The 22,575-nt window shown below is 35.1% G+C and overlaps 1 protein-coding gene across 1 annotated transcript; it reads left to right on the forward strand.

The window, feature by feature from the left end:
* LOC144960118 (uncharacterized) lies at positions 1-21,127 on the forward strand. The gene is made up of 9 exons (XM_078893094.1): positions 1-92; positions 2,801-3,002; positions 3,958-4,142; positions 4,699-4,830; positions 7,521-7,606; positions 10,120-10,240; positions 15,873-15,953; positions 17,448-17,566; positions 20,518-21,127. Exons 1-9 carry the CDS (start codon positions 80-82, stop codon positions 20,647-20,649), a joined length of 1,071 nt encoding a protein of 356 aa, XP_078749220.1. The 5' UTR covers positions 1-79; the 3' UTR covers positions 20,650-21,127.
* Positions 21,128-22,575: the final 1,448 nt, after the last annotated feature.

Here is a 22,575-nt window from a genome sequence, read left to right on the forward strand (position 1 = left end):
TTGACCTCCCCTCGACAGAGGGAAAAATTAGCCGAGTCACGAGTCACATTCAGCTCAACTTCAACCAATTTAACAAAATATGTCTGAACAATGTAAGTATCAAATTATAGTGATTTATAGTCATGTTTTATTTTTTTTTTCCGATTTGAAACACGTTGCACTTTCATCATTTAATCATATGTAATCGGGTGATTAATAGTAATAGACCGGTCTATTACTATTACCATCAATAAGTGTCAATCACAGTCAAAGAGAGAACACAGTTTTACTTATGACATGAGAACAACGAAGATCTTAGACTTTAGACTTTAGATATGGAACAGTTTACCAGATTCTGTTGTACTGTTGTGAACGTAAAAACTCTATAAATATAAATAACTTCAAAAGCAGACTAGACAAATTTGATAAGTAAGTAAAGGCGGGTTACCACACACACTCAGACAGAATAGAGTAGAGGAGTTTGACTTGCCACACCCACTCCACATCAATCACTGCAAGTTGAGCTGAGCTGCAAAGTTTTATTATATTATTATATTCACAACTAAAGCGAGAGCGTTCCTACCGTGCTGCAGTTACACTCGAAAATCACAACCAGGTTAGGTGATTAAAAATTGTGTATTCCTTTTACTTCTTCTTTTTCTTCTTCTTCTTCTTCTTCTTCTTCTTCTTCTTCTTCTTCTTCTTCTTCTTCTTCTTCTTCTTCTTCTTCTTCTTCTTCTTCTTCTTCTTCTTCTTCTTCTTCAACTAACAACAATTATAATTATACCAACAGCAGAATCAATATTCTTAAAGATTGACGATAAGATCCAAAATATAAGAAAAGAGGTTACATCCGCCAAGGACCTTTCTTTTCTGTGACCCTAATGGTTCGGTCAAATTAGAGCAACTACAACGTCGTCACCGTGAGTGGCTGAGTTGTAACAGAGGAATAGATAAACCATCTCTGTTTGTAATCATCTGCTGCTGGCTTGTTTTGACAGAACAAGCAAGTCAGTTACCATCAATAAGGTCAACTAGCAGCAGCCAAGCCATACCTTGCTGCAATTAACCATTAGATTTTTGACCAATCAAAACATGGAATTTGTGACACACCTTCACACGTGCTCGGATAAACGTAGTTGGTTGCTTATAAAAAAATAATAATAACAATAAAATAAATTCCATTTATTCATCCCTAAGGGGAAATTTGTCTTTAGGGTCTATTCCAAGGGAAGACTGGAATAACCCAGGCGTCAGCCGCAGTGCAGCGCAGCAAAGTATAAACATAAATGTGAATGATATGAACCTCTCTCTGATCATTGTTTTGTTTTTTTATACCACCAAATAGGTGAATATTTATCCCACAATATTCTAGATTATATTATGAACGTTTAAGTTTACACATAGTTTTCTGTGTCAGTTCTATTTATCAAGCGGTTGAACAGTGGGTGTTTTACCTTCACATTACATCGATAGTAAAACCTATGTAGTTCACTATGTTTACCAATCACCGCCATTGTATACATTATGACAACTGTCCAAGAGGCGTGGTTTTCTAAGTGTCTATTGGTGAAATATATCCCTCCATTTACCAAAGCTCAAAGCAAACGGTGGTTTTACTGTGTGGTGATGCTACTACTGCTTTTAATCTTAAAATTAATGACAATAAAGAGAGATTAATATTATAAATAATAAAATAAACAAAGTTCCTTTTTTATTAATCCCATAGGGGAAATTTGTCTTTAGGGTCTATTCCAAAGGAAGACTGCAATAAAATAGGTGTCCTCCGCAGTGCAATGCTGCAAACTGAGCTAGGGCGAGGTGATTTGCTAGAGGCCCCACAATGCAGCGAGTATTCGAACTTGGTACCTTATGGGTACTAGGCAAGGACCGTACTGCTGAGCCACGATTCTCTACTACAGTGGTCTTACACTAAACTACTGCTACTAATCAGAGTGGGCACTTATGTCAATAATGATGCAGCATGGCTCATTGGTACGGTCTTTGCTTTTTACCCGAAAAGTACCGAGTTCGATCACCTGCCGCTGTGCTGTTTGGCATTGAGCAAGTCATCTTGCCTTAGCTCAATTTGCGATGCTGCACTGCGGCTGACGCCTGGGTTATTCCAGTGGCAGATGAAAACAGAAAATAAAAATATTATGGTATCAAGAGAGCCATAATCAGGATCCAATTAATGTAGCACCCTCTGCCTGGCTCTCAGACATCTATGTATTTTTATTCTATTTTCATCTGCCACTTCTCCATACCTTATATGTTTCTCATTACTACTACTACTACTACTACTACTACTACTACTACTACTACTACTACTACTACTACTACTACTACTACTACTACTACTACTACTACTACTACTACTACTACTACAACTACTACTACTACTAACTACTACTTCTACTACTACTACTACTATACTTCTACTACTACTACTACTACTACTACTACTACTAACTACTACTACTACTACTACTACTACTACTACTACTACTACTACTACTACTACTACTACTACTACTACTACTACTACTACTACTACTATCACTACCACAACCGCTACTACTATTATTACTACTTCTACTTCTATTGTTATTACTATTATTATCAGTATTATTTTCTCAATCTAGGAAAGTATCGCAGTTGATGAGAATTTAAAAAGACATCAGTCATCTTCCATAAATTTCTCAAGCTTTTTATTTATATTCTCTAACACTGTAATATTAATAACTGCATTTTAGCTTACTTTTTCTTTCTCCTCTCATTCCTCTATCCCTGCCCCCCTACCCACTTCCTGTTCCCAAAGTGGTATTGGTCACAGGAGGCAGTGGCTTCTTGGGTGCCAACCTCATCAAATTGTTACAAAACGAGGGATACCGAGTAAGAACAACCGTCAGAGATGCAGGGAACCAGAAGAAAGTGGAGCACCTTCAGGGACTTTGTCCTCAGGCTCAACACCCTGTGGATATTGTTGAGGCTGATTTGACTAACGCCGAGTCATGGCATAAGTATGTTAAAGTTAAAGTTCAGTCCTTTATAATGATTTTCACCCTGATCTGCATGCATGACCAATTGTCTCACAAAGCGGTTTGATGACATGTCATGGTGAACTAATACTTAAACTCACTCGACCAGAGGCCTCTATCTCCATGCTGTTGGTACTTTTCAAAATTGAAGAAAAAAAAAAAAAAATAAAAAAAAAAAAATATATATAGATATTGAATCGTGTTTGATACACATACATAATATATATAATATACTCATTTACTTCAAATAAATGACAATAAGCATGTTTTATTCAATTTATCAGGAATAAATTTAAAACAGTAACTTTAGAAATACCCCAGCGACATAATTTTAAGGATTTTGAAGTGTTATTTAAGGGCAATTCTTTGTGTAACTCATGCAACTATCAAGGTAATCAAACTTATCTCAAAAACACAATTTTGATGACATAGAATCTATTTAATGAGGAATGAATGATCAATGAGGATTTGATCCTCTGCATGATACCAACGTTTTATTCCCAGGTGGAAAAACTTTCTCCTTGATGGCGCTCATGCAATTTAACTGACGCAACTCAGAGAAAACAAAAAATTCAGACATGATGTGGTTTCATAAAAAATTCTCTATAACTTTTTATAAGTTGAAGTCTCAACTTAATAAGGGTGATTTAACACAACTTACAGTAACTTGATATGGCGTCTAAATGTTGCAGAAATAGATGTGTTAATCTGTGGGGAGTCGTTTTTTGTAACTGATGTAACATGAGGTAGTAACTGATGCAACACACTCTGAATAGTGCGTTCAAAGTTGATAATTAAATTAAGATATATCCCGGAATTTATTACTTTTATTTTTGTACATCACCATACATTTAATAAAATTACTAATGAAAATGTGAGAATAAAAAGCTATGTAAAAGCTCAATTTAATGATGATTTAACAATGATCGCATTCCAGAGCAGTGGAAGGATGTATCTATGTCCATCACGTAGCCAGCCCTTTCCCTTTAGAAACCCCCAAGTCAGATGAGGACCTCATTAGACCAGCAGTGGATGGCACACTCAATGTCCTGAAGGCTTGTGCTGCTGCCAAAACCGTTAAACGTGTTGTTGTCACCAGCTCCTTTGCTGCCATCCTTAACAGTATGTAATGTACAAGTGTTACTGCTTGAAGATGGAAAAAATCAATAACTATCATCAAATAAATAAATAACTATCATCAAATAAATAAATAACTATAGTCAAATAAATAAATAACTATAGTCAAATAAATAAATAACTATAGTCAAATAAATAAATAACCATTGTCAAATAAATAAATAACTATAGTCAAATAAATAAATAACTATAGTCAAATAAATAAATAACCATTGTCAAATAAATAAATAACTATCATCAAATAAATAAATAACTATAGTCAAATAAATAAATAACTATCGTCAAATAAATAAATAACTATCGTCAAATAAATAACTCATCAAATAAATAAATAACTATAGTCAAATAAATAAATAACTATCGTCAAATAAATAAATAACTATAGTCAAATAGAATGTAAGGTAATTATTATTATTATAATAATTATTATTATTGTTATTATTACCATATTATTATTATTATTATTATTATTATTATTATTATTATTATTATTATTATTATTATTATTATTATTATTATTATTAAATTTCAATATCCTCAGAGCAAAAATCAAAGGATGAGAGTTACTCCGAGGCTGATTGGATTAATCCAGAGGATAAAAAATTCGGGGCCTATCCCAGGAGTAAGGCTCTGGCAGAGAAGGCAGCTTGGCAGTTTGTGGAAGAATTACCTGGTAAGAATCATTTGTATTGGATTGTACCCGGACTTAGCTGATTTGTCACCAACACCTTAACTCTCTTAGGACTAATCCCATAAATATAAGGTACCAGTCACCGGCTGTGTAGACTAATCCCGTATATATGTGGGATCAAACAACATGAAAATTATTTTCGTTTTTTTAAGTGTTTGTGCATGCGTGACTCGTCTTCAACATTAGTTAAACATTTTACCGTTGATTGGTGCAGGGCAGTATTGATACTCGATTACTAGTTTCAATTTTATAGAGATTTAGAGCAAGTCAGTCGAGATGGACAAAGAATCGATATTTATCTATATTCTTAGCTTCAGATCCCAAATGCTTCAAAATATGCCACTCAAAGTGGATTTTGCTCAAGAATGATGTTTTATTAGATACTTTTCACATGTTTGTATTGTTATTTTTTTTTCTCTGAGATTTTATGACTCAAAAACAGTTTTTAGAAGACTAATACCCATTTTATTCATTTCAAATCATTTTCCTGGAATTTTTGCAGAAAACCAAAATTACATATTTTCAATAAATGCCATCATTAAAACTGTAACAGATATAGTGATGCAGTTTATGTTATTTATGATTGTAAGCCTCAAACTAATTACTTATCTTATTTCATTAAGATATAACAATAACTTTAATATCATTAACTTGATTTTTCAAAACCCTCGACAAAAAAGTCTTTAACGCTTGTAAAGGTAAGAATACCTCAGTCTCAAGAGAGTTAACTCTTTTAGCGCCATTGGCCGCGCTGTGCGGCCAGAGCAGAATCTGTTCTACTGGCCAATGGCCGCACAGTGCGTCCGGTCTTGAAAGTCAAAAATAATAATGTAATCCAGTCCTACTTTCTACAAAAGTACTATCGATTGAACCAATGGTATCAATTCTTTCATCAGAACATTTGATTGGCCCTTGGGGGGGTATTTTAATTGAGAATTTGCGCTGAATTCAATTTTCGTTTTGCCTTAGCTTGTCATTTTCCTGCTGTCTCAATCAGGTGTCAGCCATTTTGTGGCGGAAATGCAAATAAAACCTCAGCGCTCAAGAGAGTAAATGTGTTCTTGTTTAACCCTTTCCTTACCAACTATAGGAAAATCGTCACATTCGTTACGATATAACCAATATTTTTCTTATTCAAATTTTCTTTTCTACATCATAACATTTAAAGAAAATGAACAGTGTGTTGTAGAGCATGTTTTGCTAAAGAAACTATGTATCGCAAGAACTTGCTGCTATTGTGTTTGAGTGATAAAAAATCTATTTTGTGTTTGTTGGTATGAAGTTTTGGGGAAAATCCTGAAAATGGCTGGTAAGGAGAAGGTTAATGTGACCTAAGAACATGTCAGCCTGAGCACCAATAGAGCATCTGCAAGGAAACTGGTCATGTAAGCACTATACGCTTAAAGTAGTCCTTAAGAGGCATGAGACCCATGGAGCCGGAGTTTATCCCAGTTTCTATAGCATAAACGGACAATAGCAATTGCTTGCTATCCTTTGGTTAAGGCGCTAGTCTATCGTGAAGTACTTTCCACCAAATCTAACAGACTCAGCTACCCATTCACTGCCAGGTGGAAAGGAGGGTCAGAAAAAATATCGACTACACCAGGGATCATTCTTGGTCCCTTTGTGTGTAAAGCGAGTGCTCTACCAACTGAGCTATTGGGACCCCCACTATACGCTTAATTATATGTGAAAGACATGACGGGACCCCCACTATACGCTTAATTATATGTGAAAGACATGACGGGACCCCCACTATACGCTTAATTATATGTAAAAGACATGACGGGACCCCCACTATACGCTTAATTATATGTAAAAGACATGACGGGACCCCCACTATACGCTTAATTATATGTAAAAGACATGACGGGACCCCCACTATACGCTTAATTATATTGTAAAAGACATGACGGGACCCCCACTATACGCTTAATTATATGTTAAAGACATGACAGGACCCCCACTATACGCTTAATTCTATGTAAAAGACATGACGGGACCCCCACTATACGCTTAATTATATGTAAAAGACATGACGGGACCCTCACTATACGCTTAATTCTATGTAAAAGACACGACGGGACCCCCACTATACGCTTAATTATATGTTAAAGACATGACAGGACCCCCACTATACGCTTAATTCTATGTAAAAGACATGACGGGACCCCCACTATACGCTTAATTATATGTAAAAGACATGACGGGACCCTCACTATACGCTTAATTCTATGTAAAAGACATGACGGGACCTCCACTATACGCTTAATTATATGTGAAAGACATGACGGGACCCCCACTATACGCTTAATTATATGTAAAAGACATGACGGGACCCCCACTATACGCTTAATTATATGTAAAAGACATGATGGGACCCCCACTATACGCTTAATTATATGTAAAAGACATGACGGGACCCCCACTATACGCTTAATTATATGTAAAAGACATGACGGGACCCCCACTATACGCTTAATTATATATAAAAGACATGACGGGACCCCCACTATACGCTTAATTATATTAAAAGACATGACGGGACCCCCACTATACGCTTAATTATATGTAAAAGACATGACGGGACCCCCACTATACGCTTAATTATATGTAAAAGACATGAAAAGTGATTTGAACATTTTTTAATTATTTTTTTTGTCTCTTTTTAGATTCGGAAAAATTTGAGCTGTCTGTTACGAACCCTTGCCTTATTCTGGGCCCTGTCAACAGTGGGATTCCAGGATCCAGCATTGCAGTGAGTCCTTTTTTTTTATAAAAGACAGTTTTAATTCCATTTTGGTGTTCTTCATTCTTTTGTGTGGCTATATGGTCTTGTGGTATGACACTCACCTTTGGTCTGGAAGGTCCTGGTTCGAGTATTGCTCTGAGTGGCACATAAGAGTTGAGTCCTTGGAAAAAGCTCTTTACTCACATTATCTCACCATACTCTCATGGTAAATATTTACGTGATTGTTAACAGTATTGTCAGAAAAAAATTGGTAATATCACCTAACAGGCCTCATGTCTTATCCTACTTGTTAAGTTAACTTGCTGTTGGCTAAGAACCCACTGTATAGCACTTTGAGCACATTTAGTGCATTTTGCCCAATATCAATGTTTAAACGCTGAAGTTTAATTCTGTTCACTCTGCTTTATTGCTCACTCCTGGGGAAATTGATAAATGTGTCAATAAAGAAATACAACAAAAAAAAAAAACAAACCCAGAAGAAGAACAACAACAACAACAATTATTATAATACTGAAAATAATAATAATAATAATAATAATAATAATAATAATAATAATAATAATAATAATAATAATAATAATAATAATAATAATAATAATATAATAATAATAGTAATAATAGTAATAATAATAATAATAATAATAATAATAATAATAATAATAATAATATAATAATGATAATAATAATATTAATAATAATTTAAAAAATAATAATAATATTAATATATAAAATTTAAAAAATAATAATAATAATATAATAATAATAATAATAATAAAAATAATAATAATAATAATAATAATAATAATAAAATAATAATAATAATAATAATAATAATAATAATAATAATATAATAATGATAATGATAATAATAATATTAATAATAATAAAATAATAATAATAATAATAATGATAATAATAATAATAATAATAATAATAATAATAATAAATAATAATAATAATATAATAATAATAATAATAATAATAATAATATAATAATAATAATAATAATAATAATAATAATAATGATAATGATAATAATAATAATAATAATAATAATAATAATAATAATAATAATAATGATAATAATAATATATAATAATAAATAATAATAATTAATAATAATAATGATAATATAATAATATAATATAAAATAATAATAATAATAATAATAATAATAATAATAATAATAATAATAATAATAATATAATAATAATGATAATATAATAATAATAATAATAATAAAAATAATTAATTATAATAATAATAATAATAATAATAAATAATAATATAAATGATAAACTTTAGTATTGAAACAATTGAAATTAATTTTGGTTCACAATGATGCCAATATATAATAATAATACAATTATAGTATAGTGGACATAACACAGTACACACCCACCACTAACGTAGGCTACATACACATGCACAACAACCACACACATGCACAATTGACTCTGGAAGACAACTCGTCAATCAAGTAGAAACAAAAATTGCTTCACAGCAGAGAAACAAGCATGAAGAGATGATAACAAAACAAAAATCATCAAGATGATGATGGTGGTGATGAATGAGGATCACGACTACTGCTACTACTACAATAATAGACAGACAAAGATAACATTTACTTACTCATTATAGATAGTTCGAAGTTGACGTCACTCAGGTCTTTGTTATTATTTTTTGCCATCTGGGTTTGTGAGTAATTCTCACTAAACTATATTAACCTGACTATAAACTTTCATGGTTACACAGTTTTGTGTGTTGATCCGTTTTACTTCCGGATGGCAATGTTATGAGCTTCTTGGCCAAGCAAATACTATCTATACAGTCTTCCAACATGACGTAAAAGTTAGATGTCATTTGCAGTTATTTCAGGTAACTATACAGTGTTTTACTGATGCTTGGATTTGGTGGGAGGAATGAACATCTGGAATGTGACATCCCAAGATTGTTATACAGAAAGGACATGCCGAATATTTCTCTGCCCTTGATCGTTTTTTTAGTATGTGTTTATTGTTTTTTTTGTTGTTGTTGGCTGAAGAATGGTTTTGAGCCCGAAGTGTTCTGTGTTTGGTATTATTTTCTTTTTTGAAGCTGTTATATTAATTTTTGTTTACTTTTTACAGCCTAAAAAAAATAATTGAGCGTTTATATAGCGCAATATCCACTAAACATGCTCAAAGTGCTTTACAAGGGGTCCCTGGCCAACAGCAACATTTAACATGTAGGACAGGACATGACGCCTGTTAGACGATATTACAATTTTTGTCGGACAGAGACAACGCTGTTAACGGCCAGGTACTCATTTTAAATCTGAGCACGATGAGAGAATGTGAGTAAAGAGCCTTCTCCAAGGACTCAACTATGCGCCGAATTAGGCTTGAACCCAGGACCTTCCGATCCGAAAGCGAGTGTCATACCACTAGACCACATAGTTGCACACAGTCCACAGCTTAGTATCCCTTCGACAAAGTATTTACCAACATATTTCATGTTAATTTTGTTTTCATCCCCAGTTGGTCAGAAAATTGCTGCAGAAAGAATATCCCATGATACCCCGGTTTTGTATTCCGGTCATTGATGTGAGGGATGTGGCCCTAGCACATCTCAAGTGTATGACTCTTCCTGAGGCAGCTGGTAAGTCATGCGTAGCAGCCAACTGTCCTGATAAAATGGAGAGAAAGATAAAGCGAGTAAATGTTACTCATAAATAAGGGAACAACACAAACGACGTTTCGGCCTTTGGCCTTTTTCAAGTAAACACAAAATATAATAATAATATTTTTGTTTTTACTTGAAAAAGGCCAAAGGCCGGAACGTCGTTTGTTTGTGTTGTTTCCTTATTTATGAGTCACATTTACTCCTGTTGTCTTTCTCTTCATTTTATTGACTCATTTAGGCGCCTCTAGTTTTTGTCCTGATAAAATTGGGACTTCCCCGATTTAGGATTCTGACGAAAATTAAAACAGAAAATAGCTAGGGGAATTAGGGACACAAAACCCCCGAATTGTGCAAATTAGTGATGAAAGCATGATTTTTTAATGAAAAAAAGTTCGTGCTCTAAGGTTTAAATTGTGATATAGAACCACTTTCTCATCACTCCAAGAGCTGAGATATTAGCAATTTAAATCGTGTAAAAATTCACGGTGGTGATGAAACTTGCCGCCTTCACAACGACATTTTGCTATGGTGTCAAAAGGTCACAGACTACGTCATCGGTACCGAGTACACATGTACACTGTTGCTTAAATCGAAATCGGAAATATAACTTATCATTTATTCATAACATACAACTTATCAAATTCATTCATTTACGAAGGGAGTAACATAATTTTCAAAAGTATTTTTTAAAATCCAAAAGTATACCAATTTTGTTATTTCAAATTTTACCGGCATTGGAACGCGGAACATGAGATTGTGAGATCGAAGAAATCAAAGTTGTGGTGGTCGAATACGAATACAAAAAAGATTTTTTCCCCCTCTCATATCTTTTGTATATTCTGATAGCTTTCAAAGAGTATAATTTGTATTTTCTTAATGTCTTTTAAAATTAGAATTATATGAAAATAATAGACTTCCGCTCATGTGAAGATATCTATAAACAATGCGTCGCATTCTGCGGTTGCTAGTTGTGTCGTCTGCATTCGGGTCGGCGAGGTCACGAAACGGTGTCTACTTGAACTCTGTAGCCTTTTACCCACCTCATAATAATAATAATAATAATAATATAATAATAATAATAATAATAATAATAATAATAATAATAATAATAATAATATAATAATAATAATCATCATCATCATCATCATCATCATCATCATCATCATCATCATCATCATCATCATCATCATCATCATCATCATCAAGGTCATCATCATTAGCAGCATACCGAGCACATAGATATCGTTAAAGCATCAATGTTTATGTGTCACACTAATTCAACACAGTTATGTTCTTATTGTGGTTTGCGTAATAGTATGGTTCAAATCAAATTTCAGGTTGAAAATGTCCGTATCATCATCTTTAACATCACGGTCATGAACATCGCCTTATCCCCATCACCAACAATCCCGTGATCAAGTCACGGCATTGACAATGTACTAAATCTTGTACTAACTACTAACAATTATATAATGGCAAAAGGCAGTATTGAGGTGGATTGGTCAAAATGATTCATTTTTCGAGATGAAAAAAATAAAAATTAGAATGCCCAGCTCTATCAAAGCGCACATATTGTGGTCATGGTACGTGACTTTTGTAGCGTAGAGTTCTACCAGCTATGGTGTTAAGACTTTTAACGGATTAGAAAATGATAGTGACAAGCTAGATTTGTCTGTTGAAGACCGCTCTGAGGATACACTGGAGGTCCTGAAGCAAAATGATACCACAAATTATGTCGCTTTGATATACGGCCACAAAAAATCAAAAGGCTTGCAGTGAAAAATGAGAAATCACAAGAAAACTTGTCAAATTATCCCGATCTAGACATTCTCTCATCATCCCACTGTCCAAGGAGACAGAATATGCGTTTTCCCTCAGATGACGTTATCACAAGAAATAGGACACATTGTACGCTTTGCAAAAATAAGATGAAGCTTCCCTCCATTCAATAATGACAAAAGACATGAACGAAAATATCCGCGTGGCTGAAGAAATTATAAACGATGTCCAGATTCTCTCCATGTTCTCAAATGGTGATTTGATTGCGCAGGAAGTTCATTATCAGAAGAAGATTTGTCATGTCCGTTTTATGAACATAAAAAATGCTGAATATTACCAAAACAAACAAAGTTCTAGTTTTGCTGTTGCTGAAATTGTTTATTCTTTTTCTTCCTCTTCCTCTTCAAGCTGAAACTTCCTCGTGGAAGGCTCAGCAGCATCATTCCCAATTGTTTTTCTGAGAGTTATCCAAAAAGTTCCTAGGTCTTATAGTTGAGGGTAGAAACGAGTGAAGATGGTAGTCCACTCTAGATTGTGGCAACATAAATTTGCCAGGTTTCCTCTTGTTCTGTTGGAGGCTGTGTACTGACACCTGACCTGGTTTTTCTGACCTTTGTAAAATACATTTAGTTTATTCTTCTCTCTCCTTTCCTTCAATGGTTCCAAATGGGGTGTCATATATGGCTTTGATTTGTTTGAGGATTTTGTTGAACGAATTTTATAGCTTTTTTTGGATTGATTCTATTTACCTAATTTTGGAGGTGTAATCGGGATCCCATACCTTACCGCTTTACTCGAGTGTTGGTCTAACATAAACTTTATAGCATTTCTCTTTTATGGTTACTTTGTAGCCGAAGTGGGTTTCTTCTCAAGCATCCCAGGGTGGAGTTTGCCTTCCTGCATATGTTTGCAATCTGGTCTTTCCAGGTCAGGCGATTGTTTATCGTTACTCCGAGATATTTTGCTTTGGTGACTTCTTATAGTGAGATGTGGTGTATTGTGTATGTATTATCTTCCTTTTGTTGGTAATTTTCTGGAATCAAAGTCCCGATGAAGAATTTCTGAGTCTTTCTTATGCCTTATTGCTCTGTACAAAAGGCTGTCATCCGCAAATAGTCTCAGTTGAGTTCCGAGTGCCAATCTTTCAGGCAAATCATTGATGTAGATAAGGAACAAGCGGGGACCCAGTACGGTACCTAGGGGCACACCTGTAGTACTGGAGCTGACTCTGACATTGCTCTTTCAGTTGTTTACGATTAGTGAGAAAATCCATTACCCAGTCGTGTGTGCTACTCATGATTCCATATCTCCGCAGTTTAATAGCCAGAGTATGGTAATTGACTTTATAAAATGATTTACTGAAGTCTAATAATTTAACATCTGTTTAGAGTTGTTTATTCATGTTTTCTGTTAGGTTGTTGCAAGTTGTTATTCGTTGTGTTTCACAAAAGCTCTCCTTTCTGGAGCCATGCTATATATAAAACATTCAAGTATAGAACAGATCAAAGAGAGAGGGAGAGAGAGAGAGAGAGAGAGAGAGAGAGAGAGAGAGAGAGAAGAGAGAGAGAGAGAGAGAGAGAGAGAGTCCATAAATTGTCAGAATTAATCAAGATGTATAGCAAAGAATGCTGTGAAAGAGTTTGCACCCAGTCGTATGTTCACCCAATCAGGTTCAGAGACAGACAACCAGGCCTCGACAGCTAACCTCAGGAAAGGAAACATTTTTAGCCTTCAATAAGACAACATATGGTTTTCTTGAACACACTCACATGGAAAAAGCTGACAACGAGATATTGGCTTTATCTTGCCCCGTTAAATAATTCAAAGAGATCAGGATAAACTAAAAAAGGCTGCTGTTGAATTTTCTCAAGTCTCCCAAGAAAAATGTGTTCCACAGTCATTTCTCTAATAAATATGATTTTTGTTGGATCCTAATCATCTAAAACTGTTAATGTACGTCACCAAGAAAGTTTTTCATTTTCGAAATTAATAGAAACCAACATCACCGTAATCACTACCACTATCACCACCACCACCTCATCATTACCATATTCATCATCATCATAATCATCATCATCATCATCATCTTCATCATCATCGCTACCACGATCACCACCACCTCATCATCATCCCCATTACCATTATCAATACTACTATCTCCATAATCACCTCATCATCATCATCATCATCATCATCATTATCATCATCATCATCATCATCATCACTACCATTACCACCACCACCATCATCACAACACCATCAACACCATCCTGATCATCATCTTCATCGTCGTCTTCGTCATCATCATCATCATCATCATCATCATCATCATCATCATCATCATCATCATCATCACTACCAAGATCAGCACCACCACCACCTCATCAACATCATCATCATCATCATCATCATCATCATTATCACCTCCACCATCATCTTCACCACGATGACGACCAACACAAGTAAAACTGACACCAGCACCATCTCATCCTCTCCCACCACCCCCCTTCCAGTCCTCATAATAAAGCTATACTACCGGCCCATACGGTTCCTATATCACATAAAGTCACATTTTTAACAATTATAATTATTTAAACCAAAAAAATCAACCGCTTACACAGGCTAAAAATAATATATTTTTAAAGCACCGAATTGTCAACAAATATTTCATGGATTACGCCCCTTTGTTTTAATATAGCTCATATAGGCGGATTTTCATCTCCCTATTTTACACTGTTAGAGAAATTTCTCAATGTGGTTCTATATCAACATCTATTAATAGTGGTCTCAAGTTACATTGTACCAAATTTGGTGCTTTCATCACTAATTTGCACAATTTTACCCTAATTCCCCTTGCTGTTACATGTATGGAAATGACACTCGCATGTACAAATAATTAACAATGTGAAATTGAATGTAAGCTTCAATTTAATATACGAAAATAGATAAAATGGACGTTTTGGGTTTCCCATTTATCAACAAAACAAGATGAATGAAACACTAGAGATGAATGAGATAATGTGGTATTCATCCTGTTTTGTTAATTAAGGGAAAAACTGAAACGTCCATTTTATCTGTTTTCGTATATTAAATTGAAGCTTACATTCAATTTCACATCGTTATTTATTTCTTCGAGCTTCGAGCAGTAACATTTACATTCTTACATGTACAAGGATTATACTTTTTTAAAAGCAAAGTAAAACAAGGAACAGAAAAGGCTCTAGATTAAAATTACATTTTCTAACAGTCCAAACATAATAAGAAATGAAGTGAGTAGGAACGTGCTAGAAGACAACACAGAATAAAACCTCTGGGGCGGCGATAGGGGCTCGAACCCGCGACTTTACTGGTACGACAACTCCGCCTGGCCGGGGAGATCGTGACTCTACCGTATGAGTTATCCACGATCCCAAAAAAAGTCGCCTCAAACCTTTGTCTAACTAGAACCTTCTCTCCCCGACTTCTTGAGGTCACGGGTTCAAGACATACAAACACAGCGAAGTTAGTTGGCCAGCATTTATTAAGCTTAATAGCCTGAATTAATTCTATAATTTTTTTACAATCCCATTTTCTTCCCTTTTACTGGCACTGAAATGACCTAAATATGCTGCTGTGAAACCCTAAAAAACAAACATCATACAGACTGAATTCAATGGATATTTCTCTTCATCCTACTCTCTATTATCACAAGCCCAATAAAGGGTTCAATTATCAGACCTGTAAATGTATGCACATAGACCTAACCCTTCCATCTGCTGCCAAAGTAACTTTTTAAAAGTTTCATGTTTATAAATATTTTACAAAATTCCCCAATTGTTTTTGCTTGCAGGTCACCGTCATCTCCTGTTTGGAAATAATGCCTGGTTCAAAGAAATGGCCGATATCTTGGACAAAGAGTTCAGACCTCAAGGTATCTTTGTCAAACTCTGTCGTTGATTTCACATGACATTTGGTCACTTTACTGATATGAGTGAATCTGGCTGGGGTTCCTTACTTCCCATAGTGGGCAGGGAGGCACTTGATTCCTATGAACGTAACTGAACTTCTGATAAATGCCTTAGTGTTATCCTAATAAGGTTATCATAACTTCCTCTTGGTTGATATCTCCAAAGAAAATATTAAAAACTTCAAGTTAAACAAAACAATGCTGCTAGACTAGTTTTGAAAGAAAGCCAAAAAATAATCTACTTCAGGTCTCCTTACAGAATTGCACTGGATACCTGATGAGAAATGCATCATCTATAAAATAAGTTCCATTGCCTATAAATAACAATGTGAAATTGATTGTAAGCGTCAATTTGATTTAGGAAAATAGATAAAATGGATGTTTCAGGTTTCCCCTTTATCAACAAAACAGGATGAATGAAACACTACACGTTATCTCATTCGTCTGTAATGTTTCATTTATCCAGTTTTGTTGATAAATGGGAAACCCGAAACGTCCGTTTTATCTGTTTTCGTACATTAAATTGAAGCTTGCATTCATTTTCACATTGTTATTTATAGACAATGGAACTTCTTCTTCTTCTTCTTCTTCTTCTTCTTCTTCTTCTTCTTCTTCTTCTTCTTCTTCTTCTTCTTCTTCTTCTTCTTCTTCTTCTTCTTCTTCTTCTTCTTCTTCTTCTTCTTCTTCTTCTTCTTCTTCTTCTTCTTCTTCTTCTTCTTCTTCTTCTTCTTCTTCTTCTTCTTCTTCTTTCTTCTTCTTCTTCTTCTTCTTCTTCTTCTCTTCTTCTTCTTCTTCTTCTTCTTCTTCTTCTTCTTCTTCTTCTTCTTCTTCTTCTTCTTCTTCTTCTTCTTCTTCTTCTTCTTCTTCTTCTTCTTCTTCTACTTCTTCTTCTTCTTCTTCTTCTTCTTCTTCTTTCAGTTTATCCCGCATTTTGCAGGGTTGCCATAATGAATGCCACATATCCATGCATCTCGGTTCAGAGCATCATCTTCTTCCAGGCCCAGTTCTTTCATATCGTCCTTTACCTTATCCAACCATCTAGTCTTTAGGTGTCCCTTTTTCCTTTTTCCCGCTAATTGTAAGTCCAATACTTTTCTTTCCACATACTCCCTCTCTTGTCTATTTACATGTCCGAACCATTTCAATTTATCTTCTCTCATCTTTATTGATACATTCTTCACTTCAGTCAACCTTTGTCATTCTCTTCATTCATGAGGTATTCGTAGTATGTTTTCCATCTTCCTCGAATTACTTCATCTTTGCCCAATATTCTTCCGTTCTCGTCTTTGATCATTGCAAGTAATTGAAATGGCTATGTTTTTATTTTTCATTTTATTTCTCTATTTATTTTAAGAATGTAAATCACCTATAACCAGCTGAAATTGGCGTAAGGTGCTATACAAATGTCATTTATTATTCTTTATTTTTATTATAATTATCTCAATAAACTATTTCCAGGATACAACGTGCCCACTTATGAGATGCCAGGTTTCATTCTGAGTGCAGCCAGTCTCTTCCTTAGTGAATTGCGAAATGCCGCCATCTACAGAAACAAGTTAAATGTGGAAAACAGCAGAGTGAGTGTGCTTTGTTTTTGTTTTTTTGAGTCTACTAAAAAATTAATGGGATTTAAATATAGGAGCTTTTTGTCTTTGTCTTGGAATGAGATTACTTGGTTTTATCTTTTATCTCTGCGTTGTTACTGAAACTACACTAAATCTCAATTTTATGAACCAACCCCCCAAAACACTATACCTTTTCAAAAAGGTCAACTGGGCCGCACTACGAAAACGAATCGAGGGACTATCATCAGAGATCACAGAACAGCACAAAAACGGTATGGATGTAAATGAAATGTGGAGCCATTTTCAGTCCTGCCTACTCAGTGCAATCAAGGAGTCAATTCCCCAAAAAGTACATAAAAATACAAGAACGCCGCCGTGGATGAACAGGAAAATACGAGCACTACTAAGACGCAAAGCAAAAGCATTCAAGCGGGCTAAACTGAGCGGAACCTGGGATACATACAAATCGTTGCAGCGTCAAAGTAGGCGTGAAATAAGGCAAGCAGAATGGACACACTTTAACAATGTTATAGAAAAAGGACTTGAAACAAACAATACCAAGCCATTTTGGAACTACATAAAAAGCAAGAAAAACGATTCCATTGGTGTAGCCCTATTGAAAGAAAATGAAACCCTGTACATTAAGGGGAAGGATAAAGCAACGATCCTCTTGGATCAATTTAAATCTGTCTTTACCCCTCATGATCCACACGATACAACCACCCCACCGACATCACAGAGGTGTGACCAATCTCTTACTAATATCAACATAAACATCTCAGGATTTGAAAAGTTGCTGAAAAACGTCGATCCATCTAAGGCGTCAGGTCCAGATAACATCCCCAACACAGTACTAAAGGAGTGTGCTGAGAGTTTTGCCCCCTTATTATGCATAATTTTCCAAAAATCGGTCGACACCGGGATGCTCCCTGATGACTGGCTGAAGGCAAACATCGCACCTGTATTAAAAAAAGGCAACAAAAATAAAGCAGAGAACTACCGTCCAGTCTCACTGACGTCTGTAATATCCAAACTATTAGAACATATAATCTGTAAGAACATGATGAACCACTTTGAGAACAATGACATCCTAACTGACCTAAACCACGAGTTTCACAAAGGATACTCATGTGAAAGCCAACTCCTAATAACTGTAAACGACCTGTTGAGACTCCAGAATGCCAACACTCAAGCAGACTTCAGCATCCTCGACTTTTCCAAAGCATTTGATACTGTGCCCCACCAAAAACTCCTGCAGAAACTAGAAAATTACGGAATTTGTGGCTCTTTACACATATGGCTTTGTAATTTCATCACAAAACGTACCATGAAAGTAGTCCTAGACGGCACGTCATCGCATGAATGTCCAGTCATATCAGGAGTACCACAGGGAACGGTGCTAGGACCCATACTATTTCTTTGTTTCATCAATGACATACCTCTACGAGTAAAATCTCAGATTAGGTTATTCGCCGATGACTGTCTAATATACCGACCAATAAAATCTGCAAATGATCAAAAATTGCTACAAGAGGACTTGAATAGTCTCGAACAGTGGGCTAATGATTGGGGAATGAAATTTAACGCAAACAAATGCTACATCCTCAGCACAGCTAAAAAGTACAATGAGACCTACAAGTTAAACAACACCCCCTGAAACAAGTCGACGATAACCCATACCTTGGCATCACCTTCTCAAAGGACTTGAAATGGGGGAAACACATTAACAAAATAACCCAAAAGGCAAGCTGCACCCTCGCGTTTCTCCGCTGAAATCTTAGCCACGCCCCAATGTCATGCAAACAAAACGCCTACCTCGCACTTGTGAGATCACAATTGGAATACCGAGCAGTTGCCTGGGACCCCTACCTGAAAGAGGATATTCAAAAACTTGAGAGAGTCCAGAGACGAGGCACCCGGTTCATAACTGGGAACTATAAGAGCAGAACCCCAGGATGCATGACAAAAATGTTAGAAGAAAGAAATCTCATCAGCCTCCAACAAAGAAGAAAAGAAACCCGTCTGTCATTCATGTTCAAGATAATAACAGATCAAATACCATCAATAAAGGCAGACTCCTTTTTCACGCCACGACCAAACAAAAGAAAAATCCGAGCACTCACTTTCGCCAACCACATAACCGAAAACCCCATTGACAGATACGCCACAAACAATTCGAACTGCTTCAAAATCCCACAGACAAGAACACAAAACTACAGAAATTCCTTCTTCATTAGAACTATCTCGGAGTGGAATGGGCTGGATGAACTGGTCATCATGGCACCACACTTAAACGATTTCAAGGCCCGACTGACATGGGCCCGCGCCCAATGAGGACGCCGCTGACATACAACCAGACCATTGGTTTCTTCAGCGCCAACCATACAGATACAGATCTTGGTCCTGGCTAGAGTCCTTAGGGGGGGGGGGGGGGGGGGGGGGGGGGGGGGGGGGGGGGGGGAAGGGGAAAGCACTAAACTTATGGTTATAGTTTGGGAGATGATATTTTTTTTCCTTGTAAATCTTCTCTCTGTTATGTACTGTTTCATTTTTTGTTTTAAACGTATAATGATTTTTTTGTAAGCATTTGAGTGTATTTTATTGGAATCCTGTGCTTGCAAATGAATGAGACTTAGGTGGTTTCAAAGGTCGATGATAGTATGCTCTCAGAATGACATCTGTTCTCTATTTTAACAACTTCTTTGTCCTACTTTTCTTCATTTAAATCTAGAATTTAAAAAAAAATAAATTCTTCCTCTTTACCAGCATTGAGATGCCCTTAACGTGTCAAGCGCCATAAACTCTTTAAAAAAGAATACTCTCTCTGGCGCAATAAAACCCCTTGAATAAAGAATACTAACTCAAAATTTCTCCAACTCATCAGTATCATTCTCAATATCAAAATAACAGTCAATTATCATTAGAATGTAATTCAGTCTCAACATTTTTCTTGACAACACTAGATGACTCAAGTCCTTGGCATTACACCCACTCCCCTGGACAGGTCGTTACTTGACATGGCTTACACCTCCATAGAAAAGGGCTTTGTCTTCAAAACTTCCAAATACAAAGGACCACCAGGAACGGATATATAGACATCGTCTACCAAGCCACACAACTACAAATTACAATATTCTTAATGTCCAGTAAACTGTCATGGTGGGGGGAAAGGTCACTTTTGCTGTGTCTTCTATTCCCTATTTTCTCTCTCTGTCTTTGTTCTGAATTGAGATCGCACTTTTTCCCCCTGGTCTTGATGGGGATCCTTAGCTGACAGGGAAGCAGTTAATGTATAATTCCTTTTTTCTTTTTTTTTACTATTTGGAGAGATGGTATTTTTTTTCCCCTTGTAAATCATCTCTCTATTTTGTGCCATATAATTTTTAGTTTTGTTGTACGTTGTAAACTTTTTGGGTGTTTCTTTTGTAGCAGGATCCTTTACCCATATCTGACCCCCCACATTTAGGTAATGCCAAATTAGTCAACTTGTCACATTGATGGAATTGTCATGGAATCCTCTGCTCCATATTTGAACTCATCCCTTATGGCTTTTTCTTTGGTACTTTTCCCCAATCATCTTCCTTTTTAATAATAATAATAATAATAATAATAATATAATAATATATAATAATAATAATAATAATAATAATAATAATAATAATAATAATAATAATAATAATAATAATAATAATAATAATAATAATAATAATAATGATGATGATCTTTGTTGTCCAAATAGATAGTTCGAAGATGACATCAAACAGGTCTTTGTTATTGTTTTTTGCCATCCGCGTTTATGAGTAGTGCTCACTGAACTGTATTAACCTGACTATAAACGTTCATGGATACACACAGTTTTGTGTGTTGGCCAGTTATACTTCCGGATGGCAATGTTATGAGCTTCGTAGCCAAGCGCATACTATCTATAGGCAATTATTGTTAGGTTACAGCTCTTGTAATAGGGGTAAAAAGTAATTAAAGTAGTAGTGATAATGATGATAATAATAAAATAATGATAATAATAATAATAATAATAATAATAATAATAATAATAATAATGATAATGATAATGATAATGATAATAATAATAATAATAATAATAATAAGAAGAAGAAGAAGAAGAAGAAATGACTAGCGCTGACTCGTGTTGATAGCGCTGTAAAACCCCTAAAAACAATAAATAGCAAGGCAATAGCTAGAAAACTTATACTTCATATGTGACCCATTGCCTTAAAACAGTATTATGTCGACATGTACAAGATGCAGAGAACTGAATTTTTAGTCTAAATTATGAAATTTGAGTAAGATTATTTTGCTTTAGTAAAAAAAGCAATTAATTGCGATTCCATGATAAATGTCTGGATCAAAAAAGATTTCTGATTTAAATTATTTTGATCTTAAATTCAATTTACACCGAATATTTCATCTGAACATAATACCATTTTGAGGCGGTGAGTCACATATATCAATAGAATAATTTAACCCCCGACTTGACCAAAAGTATCAATCCTGACACTTTGTTTGAAGTCTCCAGTTTAAAACATTTTGGCATGTTGGGGGTTGTAATCTATTGATGTCTGGATGGGGTTCCTGACCTCCCATATTGGGCAGGGAGGTACTTACTGTTTCTTCTATCCCCCTATATCTGTTTTCTAACATGCTTTCTCTCTTTGTTTTGGGATGAAATTACTTGGTTTTATTCTGACCCTGGCCGGATACCCTAACTCGAAGGGAAACAGTCAAATGTGTAGTAAGAGTTTTGGGATATGTTATTTTTTTCCTTTTAAATCATATCTCTACTATGTACTGATATATTTTTTTGTTTTGAATATATAATGGTTTGTAAACATTTGAGTGTATTCCTCTTGTTGGGGACCTGTGCTTGTGTCTGGATGAGGCTTTTAGGTGATCTCAAACTAAGAACACTGATCGTGTGCTCTTAGAATCTACATCTCTTCTCTATTTGAGTCATTCTTTTATGTCTTATCTTTTCTCGTGTGCTTTCAATTGTAAATCTAGAA

The sequence above is a fragment of the Berghia stephanieae genome, chromosome 14 (genome assembly GCF_034508935.2).
Source record: "Berghia stephanieae isolate SIO BIC M18660-M18661 chromosome 14, UCSD_Bste_1.3, whole genome shotgun sequence".
NCBI classification, from domain to species: domain Eukaryota; kingdom Metazoa; phylum Mollusca; class Gastropoda; order Nudibranchia; family Aeolidiidae; genus Berghia; species Berghia stephanieae.

Bases quoted from the DNA above. Each gene is read 5' to 3' on its own strand.
- LOC144960118 (XM_078893094.1), top strand. The intron at 4,143-4,698 runs GTATGTAATGTA...CAATATCCTCAG, and splicing joins CTTTGCTGCCATCCTTAACA to AGCAAAAATCAAAGGATGAG. The intron at 7,607-10,119 runs GTGAGTCCTTTT...TTTCATCCCCAG, and splicing joins TTCCAGGATCCAGCATTGCA to TTGGTCAGAAAATTGCTGCA.